Raw genomic sequence first — 25,305 nt, forward strand, 5'->3', positions numbered from 1 at the left:
CCCATCTCCATCCCCTTCTTTATCCCATCCCCATCCTCACCCCCATCCCCATCCCCATTCCCATTTCTATCCTCATCTCTATCCCCATTCCCATCCCCATCCCTATCCTCATTCCTATTTCTATGGAAAGGGAAGTGTAAAGTCTCTGTTTTAAAGCTATACATGAACTTCAGAAGGAATCCCTGAACACCACTTAATGATGGAAGTTTATACACTTGAAGGGAAACACAGTACTTGGCACCAGTCTGTGTCTGTGATCCTTCTAAGTGAGAAGGTAATAGATGTTTGCCCACATAAGGAGCTTCTGAGGTCAAAAGGATTTTCAGAACCACCATAGCTTAGAGTTGGAGAGGACCTCAGTGACCATCTAATCTAATTGTTAGGACTTTTTTCCTTCCATCAAACCTAAGTCTTCCTCTTTGCGATTTCCTTTCATTGCATCTACTTCTTTCCCTATAAGGATAAGCAGAAAAGTACAATAATCGTGCTTCTACATGGCCGCCCTTGAAATACTTGAGGCCAGATTATCCCTAAGCTTTTATCTCCTTCAGAATAAACATCCTTCACCCGGCTTCATTACAGTTTTGTGGCTTCAATGACACTACCACAGAACTATTATTCCAGGATCCGAGCCCTAGGAGCCACACAAATGACCGGACTCAGGTGGAGCATCTATCTCTCCACAGTTCTCACCTGTGCGCTCCTGGCCGAAGGAATAGTTCTCATACTCGCCACTTCTTGTTGTTATAGTTACGTTGAACAGTCGGCCGGGAGTAAGGGAGCTGAAGGAGCATTCGCTGATGGATTTTGCAATAGGAAGGGACTGAACAATCTTATCACCGTGAGAGAGAGTCACAGAATAGCTATCTACATCTCCAAGAGCTGGTAGCCAGGAAATGCTGAGGTAATCACTCCGACCAGAATTATTCAATGTTACTCCACTGACATTAGAAGGGACTGGGGGCAAAGAGAGAGAGAGAAAACATGAGTGGGATTAGTAATACGTCATTGTCATCAAACGACAGGAATTCCTGGTATCTAATCTGATCACATAAGAATTAAAGGAAAAGTTAGGATTCCACATTATCTTTCAGAACTCTAGAGTTCTCTATGTCAGTCATAAGGTCGACTCAGATAAAGCCCAGGGATACTTAATAATAACTAGCGTTTATGTAGCACCTTAAGGTTTGCCAAGCTTTTAACAAACATTATCTCATCCGATTCTCATAACAACCCTGGGAAGTGGGTGCTATTATTATCCCCATTTTGCAGATGAGGAAACTGAGGCAGAGCAACCTCTGGTTTGCCCAGAGTTACATAACTAGTTAACTGTCTGAGATTGGATTTGAACTAAAATCTTTCTGACTCTAGGTATAGAACACTATTCATCAAGATACCCACGTGTCTCTACCTGCTTCTTGGTTTGACGTAACCCCAATCTGTAAATAAAATACTGTCACTCCTGCCATTTTTTAAATGGGGTGGATGTTTTTTCTGCTTCTACTTTAAAGTATTCTAGGAATGGAGCATTTTTTTATTTTAATTTTTTTTAGAAATGTGCTTTACAGAGAAGGGAACAGTTTAGCAAATCAAAATAATTGATAAAATGAAGATGTTATCTGGGGTAAAATGTGAAGAACTGAATGACTTTTCTCAAAATCCTCCCACATCAATGCACTGTGAAGTTCATGCCCTCTGGTATTCATCATTAGGGGGTATTAGTAATCCTCACTGCTATGGAGCCCATAACAAAAGCATTTTCTGCCCCCTAGTGGTAGGAAGAAAGTCGAAAGCCTTAAGCAGGTCATACATAGCATGCTAGTGCATGGTAACTTTCTTCATTTGTGGCTAAGTATTTGTAAATAAGGGCTGATTCTTATCAAATGATGTCATTACAGTCTTAGTTATATTTCTATCGTCAACAGATATTGACAGAATATTGTCAATCGTTTGTTTAACAGTGTATCCCTAGTTTATTACGGTCATCATTGCCTGTCAGGAAAAGTCAGCTTAAATTTCCACAAGCATATTTGAATATCAGACTTGTGTTTCTCAGAAAGAATCTGGATGTTTTCAATATTTACCGAAAATGAAGCTGCCATTATCACAGTACAAGTTATCAGTTCAACCAACAAATGTTTATAGGATTAGGGACTGGACTTCTGATTTCATTAATATATGGAATTCCTAGAGGAGAAAACTCCCTCTACCAATACAGGTCACCAGGCTTCTCCGCAATTCTCTGCAGTCTTAGCGAGCTGCCCAGAGCACTAAAAGGCTGTGACTTGTTCAGAGTCACTCAGTACCGAGAGGCATATTACCATAGATTTAGAGCTGGAAAGGACCTTGAAAGAGGTCACAAATTCCTTCTCTTTCATTTTATGGACGAGAACACTGAGGCTAAGTTACTGAGGTTAAGTGACTTTTCCCAGGGTCACACAGCCAGTGTGTTCCCTAGGCACAAGTGTCAGCTGGAGCCAGCTGGTACCATTTTGAGAGTGCCCATTCTTAAATTTTCAGCATGAGCATTTATACCTCAAAAATCAGCAAATGCAAATCAGGGTTTGATTTATTGTTTTGTTGACCATCCAAATTTCAAAAAATGATGGAGAAAACATTAATAATAAAGATTAAACTTAAAAATATGTTGAACATATATCCCCCCCAACCCCAAGAGCTGGTTGTTAAACATTTATAAGCACACCATTGCCTAGGTACAACTTGAATCCAAATCTTTGACTCAAAGGCCAACTGTACCACAATTACCTATCTAAAAATGTTTATATTTCCCCCCAAAAGTTACAAAATAGAACCTTATTAATGATTTTTCTAGGAGTTGTTTGATTTTACAGAAATTAGTCTACTTTGCTCCTTAGGGCCAGCATCAACCTACAGAGATAGTTGTTTGAACTGTTTTGAGTTATGAGATGCTGGAAAATGAACACAGTTTTACAACTTGAACAGATAATGGTGTCCTCCTATCTTCTCGTGATACAGGAAAGTGTCTTTGCATGAAATGTCACAGACTTGATGTCAATATCTATTTTTGTGTAATGACTATTCCTAATACTCTGGGACTCTTTATCATGTGTCATATTTTAATTTGTCTTCTTTTACTCTTAGGCATCAGAACTAGATTTTATTTTATCATTATGTCTTTCTCATAAATGGAAAGATGCATGGTAGGTATAAGTAGGTTATATACTATTGCCATTGGTGATTTAGACACAAGAAGTATCATAAAAGACATTATTAACAACTGTGAATGGAAAATGAGGTGGATCTAATATGTTGTATGATCTAGGAATAACTACTTCTATGCCCTTGCGTAAGTGACATCACCCTGTGTTCCTCAGTTTCCTTATCTGTAAAATGAGGGAGCTAAGTGGCCTGTAAGCTCCCTTCTGATTCTAAATCCTTGATTCTATGATCTTATGCAAGACTACTTGACTTGCCAAAGACAGAAAGCTGGGAGGAGCAGAAAATATGTTGAATAACAGAATCAAGATTTGAAAAGCTCCTAAGAGGATGGGAAGATGAAACTAAGCCAGCAAGGTGAATTTAACAGAGATAAATATGAAGTTCATCAATAAAGCTTAAAATAACCATTTGCACTAATATGAAGTGGGGGCATATGGCTTAAAATAGTTGCTATGAAACAGGTCTGAAGGTTTTGGTTGATTGAAATCTCAATATAAGTCAATAATATTACACCCTTACCAAAAAAAAGCAAATATAACATAGGTAAATACATCAGTAGATGTACAATGTTTAGGACAAGGCAGGTATTCTGATTTTAGCTCTAGAAGTGACTTATCCAAGCTCACAAAGCTAATTAATCATAGAGCTGGAATTAGAAGGTAGGTCTTCTGAATCACAACCTGGTCTTTTTTTTTTTTTTCCATTCAGCAAAGTACAGTGTCATGGAAGCTAAGGGAAGAGAGAGTTTCAAGAAAAGTGGTGGGATTCATGGTGCCATGTGTTGTAAACTGTGCAAAGAACATTGGATTAGATGCCCAAGTATAAACGAATGGGTCTACTTCTGACTAGAGACAAAATGTTCTGAATTGGCTTGGTTTAATCTCTTGGAAGAGGTGTTGGTTAATCGTTTGATTCATCAAGAATATGTTGCTTAAGTGAGATGAGCAGAACCAGGAGAACACTGTATACAGTAGCAGCAATATTATATGATGATCAACTGTGAATGACTTAGCGATTCTTAACAACACAATGATCCAAGATAATTCCAAAGGACTTATGAGGAAAAATGCTACCCACCTCCAGAGAAAGAATTGATGGAATCTGAGTGCAGATTGAAATATACTTTTTTTAAACTTTCTTTATTTTTCTTGTTTTGTGTTTGTTTTTGGTCTATTTATCTTTCACAATATGACTAACATGGAATTATATTTTGTGTGACTGCACATGAATAACCTATCTCAAATTGCTTGATGAGGGGGTCAGGGGAGGGAGTAAGGGAAAGAATTTGAAACTGAAATTTTTTAAATGAACATTAAAAATTTTTTTCATGTAATTGGGGAAAATAAAATATTAAATTAAAAAAAAGAATATGTTGTTTATATTCTTAGGGCTGGGATATTTTTTCAATATATGTGTAGCTGACATGCCAAGATGACTGTAATAGTTATGAAATGATTTGACTGATCTTCATTTCTCTCAATAAGGGATTGAAAAAAAAAAAGCAGAGATACTAGGGTGTTAAGCCCATGAAACTTTGAGAAGTGATTGCTATGAGAAAGAGCCACAAGGGAGGGCAGGTCACGCTTCTGTACTGTGACTATGCAGGAGCACTGTGGTCATTGTCACCTTTACGGACAAATTTAAGGGTTTATGGAGAGCTATACTGAAAGACTGAGATACTAGAAGTGGATGCCAGGTATAGGTTGGAGCAAAGAGATTGCTCAGAGTGACAGGGATGGGGAACCTGAAACCTTGAGGCCATACATGGCCTTCTAGGTCCTTGGGTATGGCCTTTTGACTGAATCCAAGTTTTACAGAAGAAATCCTTTTATTAAGAGGATTTGTTCTGTGATGTTTGGATTCAGTCAAAGGGCTGTACTTGAGGACCTAGAAGGCCACATGTGGCCTCGAGGCCACAGGGTCCCCAACCCTGGCCCAGACTGTGGGAGCCATGTAGAGTGTGGAAGAGCTGAAGAACCAAGATGAGAGATGAGGACAAAAACTTAAGAGTACCTGAGAAATGGCACATGCAGACCCACAATAGGATAAGAAATTAGGTGACAAGGAGGCAAGTATAGTGAATCATTAGTTCCTAAAATTAGTGCTTAAGAAAGAAACTCACCTAATAAGTGCTGTAAGTTGGCAGGAACTTGAACTGACCCTCTGGAAAGTAGGATAGGGAATTCAGAGTTTACCAGAAAGGGGGATTATAACTAGAGATTTCCTCAAGGTGCTTGAATAGGAGTTTAATTTTTGTATTTTTTTTTTTGTTTTTGTTCAGTCATTTCAGTTGTGTCTGACTCTTTTTTTTTTTTTTTTTGACAAGGCAACTGGGGTTAAGTGACATTGCCCAGAGTCACACAGGTACTAAGTGTTATGTATCTGAGTCCGGGTTTGAACTCAGGTCCTTCTGATTCCAGGGCCAGTGCTCTATCCACTTCACCACCTAGCTGCCCCGGTGTCTGACTCTTTGTGATCCCATTTAGGGTTTTCTTGGCAAAGATACTGGAGTGTTTTGCCATTTCGTTCTCCAACTCATTTTAAAGATGAGGAAACTGAGGCATACAGGGTCAAGTGACTTGCCCAGGGTCACATAGCTAGTAAATATCTGAAGCCAGATTTGAACTCAAGAAGACGAGTCTTCCTGACTCTAAACCTGGCACTCCGTCCACTTTAATAAGCTTGTTCTGTGTTTAAATGCTGATTATTAGCCTAATGCTTGTAGGGGTAATGAAATGTCTGGTACCAAGCTTAAAATAAGCCACCGCCAAATGTTCTAAGGGCTTGACCTATTACTATTGAGATGTCTTTAAGAATGAATCTGGTCAATGAGAGGCCACACCTTCACAAAATAATTGGTTATTTCTGTTGCTGGTGACCATAAGCATGTTTGAAAGGTTGAAGGATAGTGATTAAAGTTGTACAAATCTAAAATATCCTGACTTTTATAGAGAAGGGAAGCAGAGATGGAGTCGGGGGTGGCAGCTATGTAGTATAACTGGATGTGATCACCTATTAAAAATCTAAGCAAATTAATTCTCCACATAGGGGTGTTGATTTTTTTTTTATTAAATAAACCAGAACATAAATCTCTAACTTATTCAAGCATTGTTTGGAATCTATAAGACTGGTTCTATTCTGTGAATAGTGCAGAAAAATATATGTAAATGTGTGCAATTTTTGAATTTTACTGATTCGACTTCTGGCCAAATATGATGGAGATAACCTCCTTTTCCACATTATTGCCATGGAAGAAGGCCAAAAAACCAGGGAGATACTTTTCCTAAGAGTGGGCTTTTTATCTCATTACATGTGTAAACTTGGCAATCAGGGGGTGTTTAAATCCAACTCTCTTGACAGCTGGAACATAAACAGTTCAAAGGAAAGAAGCTGAATGGGGATTACTTACAGCAGCAAGTGGTTATCACATCCTCACAAAAGGTTTCTGGCACTTTTCTTAAAGGCTTTAGAAAATTCACTTTATATACCTCTCGCTTCACTTTCCCCACTCTCCTTTATGTTGTTGTTCACTTGTGTCTGACTCTTTGTAAGCCCATTCGGAGTTTTCTTGATAGAGAAACTAGAATGGTTTGACATTTCCTCCTCCAGATCATTTTACAGATGAGGAAACTGAGGCAAAGAGGGTAAAGTGACTTGCCCAGGGTCACACAGCTGGTAAGTGTCTGAAGCCAGATTTGAACTCAGGAAGATGAGTCTTCCTGGCTTCAGACCTGGCATTCTATCCACTGAGCCACCTAGTTGCCCCTCTTCCTTTATAGTTTCCTTTAATAATAATAATGATAATAATAATAATAATAACAACAACAATAATAGCACTTGCATAGCACAATTACATAACACTTACTATGTGCTAAACTCTTTACAAGTATCTCATTAGATCCTTACAACAACCCTGGGAGTCAGGTGCTATTATTATTCCCATTTTACAGTTGAGGCAACTGAGGCAAACAGCGGTCAAGTGACTTGTTCAAGGTCACACAGCTAATAAGTATCTAAGGCTGGATTTAAACTCAGGTCTTCCTGACTCTAGGTCAAGCATTCTAAGTACTGAACCACCTTGCTGACAACTAGCTGTTTTAAGGTCCACAGATCTCTCTTGGATAGTTCTAGTACCAGTTCAAGGATATTATTATTATTGTTGTCGTCATCATCATCATCATCATCATCATCATCATCATCATCATCATTTTGCAAAGATTGTGGGACAATGGTAGTAGTTTTGATGAATTTCAAGATTCGGCAGTACGTTTTTGGTTTTTTTTTACTGTGATAGTTTCTCTCGGATCCTGTAAGCTCAGATTGATAGAGTTCACAAACATTTTTTTCCCCCTTCTCTTACCTGTCTGTCCCTCTCCCCTCATTTGTCGGGAAGAGATCCCTCCACTTAATGTTGTAACCACCACTGAATAGAGGCCACCAGGCTTGAGAGAGTGGAAGCTGTAGCCACTGGTCTCACTGGACACACTCTCGTTTTTAATAACAACATTTTCATGAATTAGTAAGACTTGGTAGAACTCAATATCTCCTTGTGCTCTGGTCCAGTTGGTGAATAAACTATTGGTTGTCCCTTGATTGAACACTTTCAGGCCAGTCACCTGAGCAGGCACTGAAATGAAAGAAAATATTCCACAAAACAAAGAGAAGACAAAATAAACGTTACTTAGTCACCCCCAAGGAAGTCCAACAACAACAAAAAAAATGAGTCAAAATTGGAGACAAACTTAAAAGCACTAAAAATAAATTCTCTGCTCTAGACTCCTAGCTTCATTTCCTGTGGCATATGGAAAGCCAGCTCCGGCACAGAAGGCTCTCCTACTTCTGAATGTTGCTTATATTAGGTGAAACCAAAATGATTTAAGATTCAAAAACTAGGAGGTGCATGTTTTAGGAGTGATTTTACATTACAAACAGAATTCAAGTAATGAAAGGCTACCACTTCTGAGCAAAACCTCCATAGCCCAATAAATTAATCCAATCTAATAAGCATTTATTAGACACCTGCTATATACAAAGCACTGTAGAAGACCCTGGGGACACAAAGACAAAATAGAAAGGAACCCCTGCTCTCAAGGAATTAGTGTAATATTTTGGGGGTGGGCTATAACACACAAACAGCTAAATATAGACATGATGATTTGAGTAGAGAGAGTAATATTTCTTTCTATTTCTATAACCACTCAGAGCTGTGTTATGAATCAAAGTGAATGAGGTTCTCCCATCTAAAAACTGGAGGACTCTCTTTATCTAAGGGATTATTATTATTATTTTTTTTTTTAGACAATTGAGGTTAAGTGACTTACCTAGGGTCACACAGCTAGTAACTGAGGTCATATTTGAACTCAGGTCCTCTATCCACTGTGCCATCTAGTTGCCCCTGGGGATTATTGTTTATTCAGCAACCTTGGGCATGACGGCAAATATTTCTTTAGCATATGGTCTAGTTACTGCCATGCAACAACCAAACAGAGTTGGTGTTTATCATGGGCTGATAACATCTCCCTGACTCTGCGTTCTCATTCTGTTAATCAGCACCTATCAAAAAACATCCTTCCCACATGAGACGGAAAGGGGTTGGCATCTTGGCACACTCCTTTCCAAAGATAAAGAGCCTTGGTAGAAATGTTTATAAGAGGGGCAGCTAGGTGGTGCAGTCGATAGAGCACAGGCCTTGGAGTCAGAAGGACCTGAGTTCAAATCCAGCGTCACATGATACTCACTAGGCATGTGACCCTGGGCAAGTCACTTGACTCCGATTGCCTAGCCCCCCCCCAAATGTTTATAAGAGGATTACCACTGTGTATAGAGGGGCACCAAGATTTTCTTAAAAATCCTAGACTTTTCCTCAAACAAGTGATCTGGATCTCTACTTCCAAAGTGAATATCTATACATTTAATAGAATTTAACCTATTTCATTTATATAATAGAAAGACCTGGGTTCAAATCCTGCCTCAGACACTCACTAGTTGTGTGATACTGGCAATCAGCCTTTGTGGGGGTTTGTTTCTTCATCAATAAAAATGTGTGGGTTGGAGTAAAGGGTCTCCAAGATCCCTTATAGTCCTAAATCTGTGATCCTATGAACTGAGGATGGAAGGAACCTTGAAGAAAATATTTTTTTGGCTCAAGCAACTACAGCTCAACTCTATGGTAAAGTCTACCTTAGGCTCTTGAAAGTTTTAGAGCAAGAATGGACCTTATACATTGGATAGTACAACTCTTTCATTGAATAGATGAGGAGACTGGGGTCCATAGAGAATAAATGACTTATTGAAGGTTACATAGTTTGTGGCAAAATCAGTGCTAGAGACGATGATATAGGACCACAGAATTGGAAGGAACTGCATTGGCCGTCTAATCTGGCCCACTTGTACCTGAACAACAACACCTTCTACCATATTTCCAACAAGTGGTCATCCAAGTTTTGCCTGTAGACCTCCAGTGAGAGGAAACTCATTGCCTCCTGAGGCAGTTTATTTTATTGCTGAATAGTTGTAATTCCAAGAAAACATTTCCTTACATCGAGACTAAATTTGACTGAGGTAAAGTGAAGGGGGCAGAATCAAAACAATTTATACAGTGATAACAATATCATAAAGACAAATTACTTTGAAAGACTTAAGAACTCTGATCAATATCATAACCAATCAGGATTTTAGAGGGCTAATGATGAAACATGCCATCTGCCTCTTGGTAGAGAGATAAATATTGAGGTGTATATATACACACACATATATAATATATACATATATGACATGACCAATCCAGGAATTAGTTTTGCTTTACTATACATGTTTGCAATGGGTTTTGTTTTTCTTGCTTTCTTATTGAGGGGCTGGGGGGAGAAGGGGAAGGTGGAAGGGAGAGAATGTAGACCTAAAAATAAAATAAAACTGAATTCAATTTAAAAATGAAAAAGACCAAATTTGCTTTTTTTGCAACTTCAACGAGTGGCTCCTGATAATGACCTTTGTTGTTGTTCAGTTGTGTCTGACTCTTGGTGACCCCATTTAGGGTTTTCTTGGCAAAGATATTGGCGTGGTTTGCCATTTCCTTCTCCAGCTCATTTTACAGATGAGGAAACTGAGCCAAACAAGGTTAAGTGGCTTGGCCAGGGTCACACAGCTAGTAAATGTCTGAGGTCAGATTTGAACTTAGGAAGATGAGTCTTCCTGATGCCAGGCCTGGCTCTCTATCCATTGCTCCACCTTGTTGACCTTTGCAACCAAGTAAAAGCCTGGTGTCTATTCCACATGAAAGCTATAATGCCCCCTAAGTCTTCTCTTCTCCAGACTAGACAGCCCAGGTTCCTTCAACTGATTCTCACATGGCACGATTTAAAGTCTCTTCACCACCCTGATTGCTGCCCTCTGGATGCCCTCTAGCTTATTGATAATCTCCTAAAATGTGGCACCTGGAACTGAACCCAACACTTCGATAAATGAGATCTGGTCAGAACAGGCTACAGTAATGAAACCTTCTTGGGCCCAGACGCTGGCTATGATATCACACCATTGACTAACGTTGCAATCCATGAAGACCCCCAAACCTTTATAAGATGAACTTCTGTCTTGTAATTCTTTGTCAACAGGATATCTAATTGGTATACAGCACACACGACTTTGGGCTTTAGATGCCTGAAAGGCAAAAAATGTGGGTTCTTTTGTTTTCTCTGAATTTAATTAAAATATATTGGAGAAAAATACCTGTTCTTCCTTCTACCCATGACGAATTTCTCAAATCTCCGCTGATGCTGGTAACTGTAGCGACATACTTTCTTCCGGGCACCAGGTCTGTGAACGTGAATTCTTTGGCTTCTTTGGATAATGCCTTGTGGATGAGTATGAGATCCCTGTCTGCTAGGGAAATGGCGTATTTATCCCATTCTGCTACAGGGGTCGACCACATGATGCTCAGAGAGGATTCATTGGCATGCTTTACTCGGAGCTGCACGACAGGCTGGGGGGCTGTGGAAAAAGCAAAGGATAACCATGCGAGTAAGTGGCATGCATGAAATGATGAGCATCCTCATTGACTGATGAGAGGGTGACAGGATGGCCAAACCCATACACTGTTCTCTTCCATCCACAAGAATATTCCAATTCAGCAAGCTAGTATGGGGTTGGTTTTAAAAGTGAAAGCATGATGACTAATGTTGATAGACTTAGCCCTTCTTAATAATGCAAGGATCTAAGACATCTCCAAAGGTCTCATGATGGAAAATGCTATACACATCCAGAGAAAGAACTATGGAGTTTGAATGCAGATTGAAGCATGCTATTTGCTACTTTTTTCTTCTGTTGTGTGTTTCCTCTTTCTGGTGGTTCCTCCTATTGGTTCTAATTCTTCCTTACAACATAACTAATGTGAAAATATGTTTAATAGGAATGTATATGTAGAGCCTATATCAGATTGTGTGCTGTCTTGGGGAGGGAAGGGGAAAATTTAAAACTCAAAAGCTTATGAAAGTGATTGTTGATAAATCAAAATAAATTAATAAAAAATTGAAAAAATAAAAGTGAAAGCATAAGCTTCAGTTGTTCAGTCATTTAAGTCATTTTGTACACTTGTGACCCCATTTGGGATTTTCTTAGCAGAGATACTGGAATGGTTTGCTATTTCCTTCTCCAACTCATTTTCTTTTTTTTTTCTTTTTCTTTTGTTTTCTTTTTTCTTTTTCTTTTTTTTGGTTAGGTAATGGGGTTAAGTGACTTGCCCAAGGTCATACAACTAGTAAGTGTGAAGTGTCTGAGGTCAGATTTGAACTCAGGTCCTCCTGACTCCAGGGCTGGTGCTGTATCCACTGCGCCACCTAGCTGCCCCCTCCAGCTCATTTTACAGAGGAGGAAACTGAGGCAAATGGAGTTAAGTGACTTGCCCAGGGTTACACAGCAAGTAGGTGTCTGAAATCAGATCTGAACGCAGGAAGATGAGTCTTCCTGACTCCAGGCCTGGTACTCTATCCACTGTTCTACCTAGCTGCCCTGTGGTCTGGATAGAAATGTGGAATTTATACCTAAGTTACACACATTTGATATGCAAACATAGCTAGGATACTTCAACCTATATTATATATTTGGATGTGGTCTTTAGGAAAAATCTGTGAAGTAAGTCAATATGCTAAAATGTTCTTTTTATCATTTGGATTTCATGTTTCTAAGTCATCTGGTTGGAGGTGGCGGGGGGGGGGGGGAGTGATAGGGTGCCCCAAACTACAACCATTCTCATCCTGTGAAATATTGAAAATAACTTTAAATAGCCTTACATAGCGGGCATCAGAAAAGATGACTGGCTACCCCGTCATCTTGCCGCTCTTCTCAATAGGGCACTAAATCAGTAAACTTGTTACAGTTCTTTAGTTTTGCCCAGGTCTGATTTAGAAAATCTGATCATTTTTCATTGCATTCAACGTTTAGAGAACGCCCCTGTCATTGCTTACTCGTTCGACCTTGGCAGCGAGCTGTGTTCTTTAGGTCTCCACTCTCAACAGTGACCTCTACCTCGTACTGTCTTCCAGGCATTAGCCCTAGGTCAGGGAAATCAAAGACCTTTGCATCTTTCCCCACGGTAGTGTTGAGCAGCACTGAAGAGCCATTGAACAGTACAATGCGGTACAACTCCCAGTCTCCAGTGGGAGGCAACCAACCCACTCTGAGGGATCTCATCCAGCCATTACTGATCGTCTTCAACTTCGTAACTTTCTCAGGAACTGAAATACGAAAGGATAAAAAAATAAGTAAGGAATCCATTTGGGAGAGGGAGAAAGGTGGAAAACATTAGAGGAATAATATAAAATCTGCCTTTTAATATGCTTTCCTCTTATTAATGGATTGTAAGCCAATGTAGAATAGCTCTCCATATAGAAAATTCCTCATTTTGGGAAATTTAATGCTCAACAAACTTATTCTTTATCAACTCTAGTAACAGACTATGCAAATGTCTGTATTTTTCAGGGGTGGAGTTTGTAGGATTACTGTTATAACTCCTTTTATCCCTGCAGATCTCTGAGCTGATTGAGGCACACAGAAGTTAGCAGTGACTTGGCCAGATAACGTCTAAAGACAGATTTGAACCCATGTCTTCCTAATTTCTACGTCCTGAACTCTAGGAGAACATTACTGCAACATTGCTTATCATCTAGTGAAAAGGACAAAGTTTATCACTGATCAATTGCTGGCCCCTGAAATCACACCTATGTTATCTCTAGCAGGTATACGTTGCCAAAGATGGCAGCTTATAGAAGAGATCCTGAATGCTTGTGGCCATTAAATGTACTTTCCTTCTTGACTCCCGGGGTATTCAATAATTTCTTATTTATCAGTCAACTTTGATGTCCCTGTTCATTATCTCATCTCCAGTAGTGAGGAGGTGACACTGTTAGAAAGGTACAATTTTTTTAAAAAAGCAATTAATTACACAAAGGCCACACCTTCACAGCCCAAAAGGAACAAGTAATCATCCTGATAATTCAAGACCCAAACGAGTTTTCTTGAATTATTCAGAGAGATGATATAATCTTTCACTTTTCTTTGAGCATTAAGACCTGGTTTAATTATATACTTTTTATGGCATGGAAAATGAACTTGCCTGCCTTATCTCAGTAATAGCCCAAAATAGTAACCTGGTCTGATTAAAAAAAAATAGGTAACCAAATTCCATTTTTGAAGTTCAAAGTTTACCTGTTCTCCCCATTGCTATTTTCTGAGCAGAGAGTTCACCACTGATGGTAGAGACAGTGATCTGATACAGGCGTCCTGGAGTCAAGCCCTCAAAGTGGGCCTCAGTCACCCAGGCTTCTATAGTTCTGAATTCTCTAACATTCCCTTGATGAGACAACGTGATATTATAATAATCCAGGTTTCCTGGTGGTCTTTTCCATTTGACTTTGAGAGAAATGCAGCTATCCTCATTAGTTACCATCAGATTTGAGACTTCCACTGGGGCTAGCAAGAATGAAGAAAACCAAAAGGTTTTAAGTTAGAGTTTGTTTTTTATGGTTTATGTTTTTCTCTATCTATCTAATTAGCATTTATCTATCTAATTAGCATTTTATTATAAAAACAAAAATGATACATGATTACATAATAGTTCAAAGAGATGTACTTTATTCTCATGCTTGAGCGTGTAGGATGCATTTAATAAACATCTGCTGACTGATAAATGCTTCATTGTTATAGAGAAAATCCTACTTAATTTACTGACAGAGTTAGGTTTTAAAAAATAAACCCTGTATTTTTGAATTCATTCACGAGTTTGACAGCTGCGATGTCACCTCACTAGAGTAATATGGTAAAATTTCACAATTGTCCTTTCCTCCATTTCTTAATCTCTGGTATACTTTTGGACCTAACTAATGTCTCAAAAATCAAAATAGATACAAATTGGGAAGATAATTTCATCCTGGATTGCCAATGGGACAGGGATTTCCAGCTACTTTTTCCTCTTAATGTATACAAATAACTTTTAAGGCTTATGTTACATTTTATATAGAGGTGTCCTTACACCATCATTAATGTCTAACTTTGATGCCTAGGGTTCGTGGACCATGGGTCTAAGACTACGTCAAGAGAGTGCAAGTTCTGGCTGGCCCTTCCAATTTGAAAGTTCAAGCATAAGCCTGACAATGAACTCTAAGCCTGCCATCTGAGGACCATCCCCCCTGAATTCCCACAGGCTCACAACCAGGTTGTCCACACTGTGATAATGTTTTTTTTGGTCATAACAACAACATGCTCAAAGTCTGTCTTATCAGTTCACAAAGGGCTTGCGATCAGAGTGGGTGTTTATTGACAAAATCACAGTGAAAAAAAGTGTCTTCTCTACACATGGGAAGAGATGTTTACATGATGTGATTTATTGGGGCACCCAAAAACCCATCAGCCTCAAAATATCTTTCCTACTAACCTACTATAGTGTCTGAGAATCTACCATGGTATGTCTACTATAACTATAGTATTACCTACTGCTAAGCCATTTTATCTCTTGGGTGGTGGTTTCTTTAAAATAAGCGTTCTTGATTCTTTTTTTGCATCATGGATCCCTTTGGCAATCTGGTAAAGCCTATGGAACCCTTCTTAGAATAATGTTTTTAAATGCATAAACTAAAATACATAGGATTATAAAGGAAACCAAAGTTTGGAAAAAATGAAGATGCAATTTTTCCCGTTAAAATTCACAGACTCCTTGAAATCTATATATGTCCTTTTTGGAGGGTCCATGTTTAAGTTTAAAATATGCCTTAGAATATGAATTTATTTAAGAAAGGATTTTCAGAAAGCAGGGCAATGATTTAGGTGAAAACTAGATGAAAACCAGAAAAAGTGGAATGCTATAGGGGAGGACCTGGGTCATCTCAGAAGCAGCATGAGGTGATTGGGTGCTTATGGAGGGGATGCTGAAAGCCAAAATAAGGATGCTGAGAGAATGGGAGGAGGGGGAGACTGTGATGAGGGAGATGACACATTAGATGGGTTCATACGAAAAACACAAATTTTCACCTAAAATTTTGTCCTGCCTTTAGAGAAATTCAAATCAACAAGTAGTTATTTAATGCCTACTGTAAACTAGGAGCTAGGAATACAAAGAGAAAAACAAAATAGTTCTTCCTCTCAAGATGCTTACTGAGGGAAACAATAGATATACTGACAGGTAAATACAGAGTAATTTCAGTAGGTATGGACTAAGGACTGTGGATGTGGGAGGAGGATATGGAAAGGCCCAATATAAGCATTTGAGTAGAAACTTGAAGGGATCTGGAGATTCTGAGAGGCTGAGAAGGGAGAACATTCCAGGCAGGACTACAAAGTCTAGGATTTAGGAAGGGGAATATTATGTGTAGGAAAACGGTAATACGTTAGCTTTCAGATGAGGAAGAGTAGTGGGAATGACTTCTGTGCTTCAGGCAGTTATGTGGAGCTGGGTTAGAAAGGGGAGAGACCGGAGCATTAGGGGAACCTAATGAAAGGAGTGGCGCTTAATAAATACGTGTTGATTGATTGAGAGCATTTGGGGGGGCCTCTAGTAGTGTTAGTCAATTTCATTCTGTCCTGTGATCTCCTTCCTAAGTTAATTCATCAGCGAATGTCATCACACTTTGTTGGTATGAGTTTTTGAGTTGGCTGGGTAGACTTACCTGTCCTAATTAATTTAGACTTGTAGTTCCGTAACCCCGCTGCTTCAGTTACGATTGTGAGGTTGTAGAGATGGCCTGGGGTCAGTCCATGAAAAGTGTGCACAGTAACATGCTTTTCTGCACTGATGTCATGAACTGTTCTCCCTTTATCCAGTAACATCACCCTATATTGGTCCACATTGCCAGAACCTGAGGACCAGGAAACCTGGAGAGTATCAGTCTTGGTGGAGGTTTGGATAGCTTTCACTGGGAATGGTACTAGTGGAATAAAAGGCAGGTACAAAGTGTCAGAGGTCATCATTTCCATGGACAATATACATATAGATACAGAACATTCATTCATTTATGCTTGCCTGCAATCTCAACTGTGCAAACTGTAGAGTAACTGAAAAATTTAGGAATGTCAGCAAGAAAGCAGCACTTAAGAGTCGGGACACTGGCATTAATCTCATCTGTAATGCTAGCTTCATGCCTATGGAGCGTCAGTTTCCACATCTGTAAAATGGGGATAATAATATTTGCACTATACACTTCATAGAGTTATGTAGCGGAATTCATTTTGTGAATCCTAAAATACTATAGAAATGTGAATTATTCATATTGTTAATAAACCTTGCTATAATAAGACATAGAACAACTTTATAAATGAAACCACCTCCTTATGTGGGTTTATCAGGAGCTAAGTCTTGAATGGGGTCCAGGAAAGATCTGCCTTATATTGAAATCTCTTCTACATAAAATTGTGTTAACATATACCCAAGTACTCAAATGGATTTATGATCTTATTGATTTGAAAGTTCCTTCCAACAAAACGGATCACGACTCATTCATGCTGGCTCATCTTCTGCAATTCTTGTCTATGTCTTCCCATAAACATACCAAGCGGGCAGTTAACCCAACATGCTAGAGGACTTCCTTGATTTTTCCTGACAATGCAAGGGTACCAATGGGGACCCTGATTGTTCATTTTTCATCTGTCACACTTGCTACATGATCAATCTATCTTTTCTTCTTGTCACACCATTAATTCCTTGATGACATGGTTTACTCCTGTTTTCCTTCAAAGTTATTCGTTGTTCATGTGTTTCAGCCTGCTGTGTGCCCTCCCGCTACCATCTGTGTGATATTCACTTATCATTCTTCAGAGACTATTAAATACTATATCTTACAGTCATACAGTAACACTATTAGAATGTTGGTATGAAAAAGGGGCCTTTGCCTTCTTGGGAAGCTTGGGGTAAGTTGAAGGGATTTGCAATATCTCAAGGGCAGTTCAGTCCTATCTCCTCTTCTTGTTCAAATCTGTGACCAGTTCATTGTCCATCTATACTCTTTATCCCAGATACACATATCGATAGACAAGCTCTGTAGGTTAACCACCCAAAGGCATTTTGTAATCTTGGTAACAGGCAATCTTTATCCACTTGGTCTCTCCTGTGTGGATGAGCAGGTCCAATTCTTTTGAGTGATTGGAAATGTCTTTTAGGAGCCTCTGTAAAGTTTGGGGGCTTGATGCAATCAGAACAATGTCAAACTCAAACACAAGTATCTGTAGGACCTCAAAATCTATTCGAAATTCTTCTTTAGCTTGGACTCCGTACTGGAACCCTTCCATCAAAGTGGCAAATATTTTTAGTAAGCATGCACTTCTCTATTTTATGACTTGTACTATTTATGATTAGGGAGTCATTGAACAAGGTTATTTATATTGTTATGTCTTCAAGGGATCTTAGATGGTTTTAATGTCTGTATGGGAGCCATCTTGCTGAAAAAAATGACCTTTAGATTGGCATTTTACTCTACCAAATCATATTATTTTTCACTCAATAAACAATAATTATAATCTTTCATTACTCTTTCATTCAATTGTGAAATGTGAAAGATGCAGTCTACTATTGAATATTGCTCATAAAAGCACCTTTTCTCCTCGTAGAGGATGCCTTTGATTTGTGTATAAATAACTTTCATAAAGATTTTGTCCAAATGAGAAATAGACATGTATCAGTGAGTAATTATTGATGTTCTCTTAGTTGGCTTTTTGGTGGTATTAACAGGGTCAGAGATCTTTTTTTTTTTTTTTTACCCATTTTGTATTCTCCCCTCTTTTAACTACTTTGCATCTCAATCTCTGAAGGCCTTTATAATTGCCTTGCCTCCAATTCAAATCTCTTGTAAATATACTTTGCTCTTTTTAAGTAAGTTTTCTATTTTATCTTTAAATACACCTGGGACTATGATGGAGGGTTCTATTGCAATGGCTTCACCAATTCTTGATGGAGAAGACAATTTGTTGTAATGATTTTACAAATATTTTCTGTTTTTCTTCTTCGTTATCCATCTACCTTCATCCCTAAAGTCACTTTTTTAGTTGCATATATAGCCAAACTTTCCTGAGCTGATTTTACCCTTCATTTTTCACTGCTCTGTGAGATGATACTGCTCAGAATCATCTGTCTTAATCCTTCATAAGATTTTGCAGATGAGTTTACATTCTATCTTGGCATTACCTTTGGCAGCCATCTCTTTTTGGCAAGTAAGTCAAAGTGTCAAATTGTTTGCTGACTGAGGCACTTTCTAAGATCTTCTGATCTCCTCTATTACCGCAACTAATTTATATTGGTTAATTTTTTTAAAGTAAGACTATTATAATTGTTGTCAATGTGATTTGATTTCCAATTCCCAATTTGGATTGTCAAATACTTGTTTTAATAGTTGCAGATTGAGTTGTTTCAACTGTATGCCATGTATTTTCCTCATTTTTATAACTTTTTTTTTCCTTTCCACTAACTATGATATTAACTCTGACAAGATGATGGTCTGAGTATACCTGAGCAACTAATTCAAGGATGTCTCCCACATCAATAACAAGTCCTTTCCGATCTGTCAAGATATAATCTATTTCATTCTTTATGGTACTATTTGGTATTTATCATGTCCAAAACCTACCAATTATTTTCCTAAAGAAAACATTGATGATTCAAAGGTATGGGTCTTCTGTGAAAACTATAAGTCTTTGGTCTCTCTCATTTCATCTTCCTGAGTCATGCTTTCTCAAATTTTCCTCCCTTGTATTAAGGTAATAACATTATTGGAATTTATTGATTTACTTTGGAGTGTCTTGTCCCAGATCTTTATAGAATTTCTTTACCTCTTCATTTCTAACAATGGATAATGATGCATCAGCTTCTTGAAAATTTCTATCATTAGTATTGCAATTTATGATGACCAAATATCCCATGAAACAAAAGCAAGCCTTTGGGTGTATGATTAAAAAAAAAAACAGAGGTGGAAGAGTATGCAGAGTGATGGATGGATGGGGATGGAGTAGGGTAAGGGGTTTGGGTAGGTTATTTGGGAGTCCAATTTGACCAGGTGGACAGCATAGAGTTGATTAATTTGAGATAAAACTGGAAAAATAAGGTGGTCCCAAAATATTAAGGAAATCCCCTAAAAGAACTTAGAGACTTAAATGGTCAAATTCTAGCTCTTAAAAGCTTCTGGGAGCCCTGGGAAGTCACCTTCTCTTTGAACAGCATCAACAACTTGTGCCAAATTCTTTTTTGGTCTCTCCAAGGAGAACCTATGAACAGGCCTTCCATTTAGCTTCAATTTCCTTCTTTCTTCAAGTTTCATTTATGGCAAAAAATGGTAAGACTGATAGGATTCACTTCTTCCTACAGCATGTCTATCGCACAAGGAGCTGACATTTAGCATACCACGAGGCAAATTGTTTATGGATGTGGAAAGGACATCCAGAAGTGGCAGGGATCATTTAGGACTAAAGGCCATTTTATGATTTTTCTTTGTTTTATGGGTTGCCACGGCCAAAGAATTCATCGATAAATGACGTCTATTGGTGATATGCTTTACCTTAGTTGCTTAGTTAGTCTTTAGAACAAAGACTCCTTTTAATGCTGGGGCCATACTTAAAGTATTTTTTAGGATTGTAGAACCTGCTAGAGATTATGCTCTGCTGGCATGATCATTAAGAATCCAAGGTCACTTCCAGAAGCATCATAGTAAGATTTTGTGTTAACACTCTAAAGAGTTCCTACTTATGCCCACTATAGCTATTACTCAGCTAGACTAACCTTTAACATAAACTACTATTTTTCTATCATTTTAATGGTAGTAATTTAGAAGGCCTTTGCAGTGACAGCTACATTTTTTGTGTTTTGTGTGAACATGCTAAAAAATGTTTTAAACACAGCAAGCACTACAAGAAGCCTTCTAAAATTGCAATCATAAATGTAGTAAAAATAGTTTTTTATAGGAAAGATCTACCTGAGGAATAGTTATGGAAGGTAAGCATAAATAGGAATTGGAAGAAAGGGGAGGAAGGAATAAAGTAGGGAGTTAACAGAAGAAAAAAAGGGGAATGAAGGATTATAAATGAGGGAAAGAAAAAAGAAAAGACTAGAAATACAATAGAAAGTACATGCAATAGAAAGGACAAGAATATAAACAAACAATTGCCTCAAATTTCACCACTATTTTGGTTCCCAACTGCTAATTAAACAAGAGGTGAAAGAATGGGATTCAGGGAACTTTATGTCAAGCTAATGTCAGGCAAAAATGAGTAAAGGAAGAAAATAATTAAAAATAAATGCATTCCAGGTTATAAATTCAGAAAATAAGGTTGATCAACACAATTCCATTTTAAGTATAGGATGATAGAGTTGGTCATTAATTTAGAGATTGTTCATTTAAATTCATGTTATAGATAAGAAAAAAATATAACTCCAGGGAAATTACTAGGTTTGGGCAAGGTCATATAGTAAAATGAGAAGTAGAACTCAGGCCTTCCAACTCAATGATTTTTTTCATGACTCCAAACTGATTTTGGGGGGAGGGGCATGTAGGGAAGTTTCTGTCCTTTGGATAACGACATTTCTAGGATCTCTAGAATTTGGAATGAATATGATGTTGTAGACAGGACAATTCAAATGGGAGTCATGAAACCTGGATTCTGGCACCAGCCCTGGTACTAATTTATTAATTTGATTCATTTAATAGATTAGTAACTGATCAAAACATTAATGAGGGCACAAGCCCTGAGATGAAATGAGATAATGTATGTAAAGCATTTTGAAAACCTTAAAGTGATATATAAATGATAACTATTATTATTGTTATTTTGGCTTAATGGGGGATAGGGGACAGGATAAATAATTAACATTTAAAATACTATATGATTTGCTCATACTACTACTGCAGCTAAAGTGTTATGTGAGGTCTGAAGGGGGAAAGATCATCACTTATTGGAGGAGGGTAGGGAACGCTTACTGGAAAAAGTGGCATTTGAATTGAGTATCAGAGAGACAAGAACTTAATTTGAGACAAGGTAGGGAGTAGGTGGAAAGGGAGAGAAAAGGAGGTGGGAACCATCTCACCTAGGAGGTGGCACATTGGATAGAATGCTGGACTTGGGAGTTAGAAAGATCTGAGTTCAAATCCTGCCTCAATCTCTTACTTAAGTGACCCTGGGCAAGTCACTTAACCTCTGCCTCAGTTTCCTCATTTGTAAAATGGGATCCAAAATAACACTTAACTCTCAAATATATCTCAAAAATAACTCTCAAAGTTGTTGTTTGAGTCAGAAGCCAAGATAGCATTGAGGTTTCAAAATACATGATTGGATAATATAACAAAGAACAGGTGTTTGAGGGGCAAAGATGCCGAACTAGGATATTGGACGTGTTAAATTTGAAGCATCAGTGAAGGTTCCCTGTAGGTAGTTGGAAATATAGGGTTGGAGTCTGGGAGAAAGGTCAGAGCTAGAGTCATAGGTCACACTAACTGGAAGGGTCATCTTGTACAACTTGTTTAGTTTCCTTTTGTCTCAGCTACCTCCCCTGTAAATAATGGGAATTGGCTAGATGACCTCTCCCATCTCTACTAACTCTAATGTTGCATGATTCTGAGTACTTAATATTTAATAATACATAAACAGGTCTTACCGGTAGATCCATTGATGTGAATTGCAGAGCTGCTTTTATTTCCAGAAATAGCTTGAATGGCAAAATAATATTTGCTACCAGCAGTGAGGTTGGAAAACGTATTTTCATTTTGGAAAGTACTTTCTGGAATTATAGTCTCCTGGATCTTCTGGTTCTTGTCATTGAACAACTGCAGCTCATATGAATCAACCTTTCCCAAAGACGGGGCCCACCAGACGTGCAAGCTTGTGGAAGTGGTCTTGTTCACATCAACTTCAAACCTTGTGGGAGGTAAAGGGGCTGTGAAGAAAGTAACAAAGAAGAGACTAAGATGTGCGAATACAGTAGGGGTTCTTAACCTGGAGTCTGTGAACATGCTTTAAAACAATATCTTGATAACTACATTTCAATATAACTGGTTTCCTTTGTGACTTTACGTATTTTATTTTATGCACATAAAAACATGGGCAGCCAGGTAGTGCAGTGGATAGAGTGTGAGGCCTGTAATCGGGAAGGCTCATCTTCATGAGTTCAAATCTGGCCTCAGACCCTTACTAGCTTATAGACCTTGGACAAGTCACTTCACTCTGTTTGCCTCAGTTTCCTCATCTGTAAAATGAGCTGGAGAAGCAAATGGCAAATCATTTCAGTTATCTTTGCTAAGAAAACCCTAAATGGGGTCACGAAGAATTGGACATGACTGGAAAATGACTGAACACACACACACACATTCTGAGAAAGAGGTCCATAGGCTTTGCCAGACTGCCAGAAGGGTCCATGACATGCAAAAAGATTAAGGATTCTTGTGCTGCAGGAGCTCTCTGCATTACTGTTCAGATCTATTTATAACAGGCATTGTAGTGTGGTAGAAAGAGCTTTGGTAGTGGAGATGGGGAAAATTTGGCGATAGAAGACTCGGGTTTGAAACCTGGCATATCTGTGCAACTCTGGGCAAATTCACTTTCACCAAACTGGTCCTCAATTTCCTCTTCAATGAAACAAGCTGTTTGGGCTAGATAATCCCTAAGGTTTCTTTGAGTATTAAGTTTTATGAACTCCTATGCTCCCTTGCAAATGACAGTAACCAGAGCATATCTGCCACTTCATTAAAACATGGGTATAAACACCTATCATATAAATACATATTTCTTCAAATATTAAAAAAAAAATCTTACTTCATCAATGACAATACTCCCTCTACCAACACAAGTTCTACACTCTCCTGTGTCGCAAAACATTAATTGCCTGGTGACCAATCCTTTGGTGATATGCCTCTCTGAACTTTCCAAGTGTGGGCCTCAGAAAAGAGATATATAGGATGGTACTTGGAGTCTTTCCAGTTTTCTCAGACCTGGCAAACCTTACAAATTGCTGGCGTAGCCTGGAAAAACTCAAGGTCACCTCCACACCATGATGTGGTACTCAGAATAGGGGTGTTAGTGGAAGAAATAAATTGGCATTTCTATTGAATTAAAACATTTTATTTGGCTGGTTGTAGTTATGCCCTTGGAGTTCCAACTGATGCAAAAGTTTTATATTTTCTTTGTCCTGAAGAACCATTATGTCTTTGTCTCTCTCTGTCTTTTCTCTTTCTCTCACTCTGTGTCTCTTGATTGACTGCCTTAAATGTTTTTCATTCCATCCAAGACTATCCACACAAAGCTAAATATCTGGACAAACCCTGAAAAACATGGTTAAAAGTTTGATTTTTTGCTTACTTAATGTGAAAAATTCAACATTAAGAATCTTATGTATATTTTAAATAAAATTTCTCCCCTTACCACAGCCAGTTTTTATCTTGGCATTTGGTGCCATGGAAATATGGCGTATACTGGAGCTAAAGAATCTTCATCATCTGGCCACAAGCCCAATCTGAGTTCATACACCAACAGCATATGATCCAGGTTATCCAACAACATATAAACTCTGAACTTTCAGTCCATCAAGATAATTTTAATGAACAGTCTACCTCGTTGCTGAATTAATAGCTAACGCATTCAGACATTTCATACTGTATTCCATGTGAATAGATAACACTTGGTCAACAAGTAAAGTTACATAACATTTCATTGTTGTCAGTCTCTGAAAGTCAGCCACAAAAGTGCCAAGTGGTCGATGACGGATGAACCCAAGCCTAAAAGAGTAAACTGACATTCTCAAAGCAATAGCAAAATGAACTGATTTTAGAGATGAATTCTGAACGGCCAGCTTACACTGTTCTCTGTCCCACACATTCATCATGTATTACTCTAATTCTCCATCCAAGAGAGCAAAAGCCCATAAAGTAAACAATAAAAAAGAAAAAACTTTCCTCTGAATTGCTGAGATATTTCAGATCAAAATATTCAATCCTTCTCTACACATCATTTTGAACTATCTTGAGAACTGCTTCAATTTTTCCCATCCTAGAATTTTCTTTTCTTTTCTTTTTTCTTTCTTTCTTTCTTTTTTTTTTGGTTGTTGTTGATGCAATCAGGGTTAACTGATCCAGGGTCACACAGCTAGTGTAAAGTGTCTGGTCTGAGACCAGTTTTAAACTCAGGTCCTCCTGCCTCCAGGGCCGGTGCTCTATCCCCTGTGCCATCCAGCTGCCCTAGAATTTTTTTTTTTTTTAGAATTTTCTTTAAAAAAGCAAAACAGAACACCTTAATAAAATACAATCAACTCATTCCCAGGGGAAAGCTTTCTAACTGGTAGAACCAAATCAGAAGCTTCTGTGAGGATTCTTCCTTCTCTTTGTAAATAAGCAATTTTCTTCAGTAGCACTGAGGGGGCAGTGGGACACAGTGGGAGGGAGCATTGTTGGATCTGGAAATCAAGGACTTGGGTTCATAACTTAGGTCTGCTGCTTACTCCTTGTGGAAGCTTGGACAAGCCATTTAACTTTATGGGCGTCTACACTATTCCTCATCTATGAAAGGAGGCGGTTTGGAGTGGCTGGCCTCGGGGATGCCTCCCAATTCTACATCGATGATTCCATTTACTTTTAGGATGGAGATAGTAACAATAACAAC

At 38.4% G+C, this 25,305-nt stretch overlaps 1 protein-coding gene across 3 annotated transcripts in view; it reads right to left on the reverse strand.

Annotated features, from left to right (window-relative positions):
• PTPRB (protein tyrosine phosphatase, receptor type B) overlaps positions 1-25,305 on the reverse strand; it is a 154,813-nt gene that overhangs the window by 65,090 nt on the left and 64,418 nt on the right. For 2 of the 3 annotated variants that reach the window (XM_027872911.1, XM_027872929.1), the window contains 7 exons: positions 22,313-22,591; positions 16,353-16,610; positions 13,900-14,163; positions 12,660-12,929; positions 10,927-11,187; positions 7,562-7,828; positions 694-957 (listed from right to left, as the gene is read on the reverse strand). In XM_027872911.1, coding sequence (XP_027728712.1) covers positions 694-957; positions 7,562-7,828; positions 10,927-11,187; positions 12,660-12,929; positions 13,900-14,163; positions 16,353-16,610; positions 22,313-22,591 — 1,863 coding nt within the window. The remainder of the gene's footprint in view (positions 1-693; positions 958-7,561; positions 7,829-10,926; positions 11,188-12,659; positions 12,930-13,899; positions 14,164-16,352; positions 16,611-22,312; positions 22,592-25,305) is intronic. The other variant, XM_027872921.1, reaches the window with a different exon arrangement.

This window comes from Vombatus ursinus, unplaced genomic scaffold, assembly GCF_900497805.2.
Source record: "Vombatus ursinus unplaced genomic scaffold, bare-nosed wombat genome assembly UNPS02003292.1, whole genome shotgun sequence".
NCBI lineage: Eukaryota > Metazoa > Chordata > Mammalia > Diprotodontia > Vombatidae > Vombatus > Vombatus ursinus.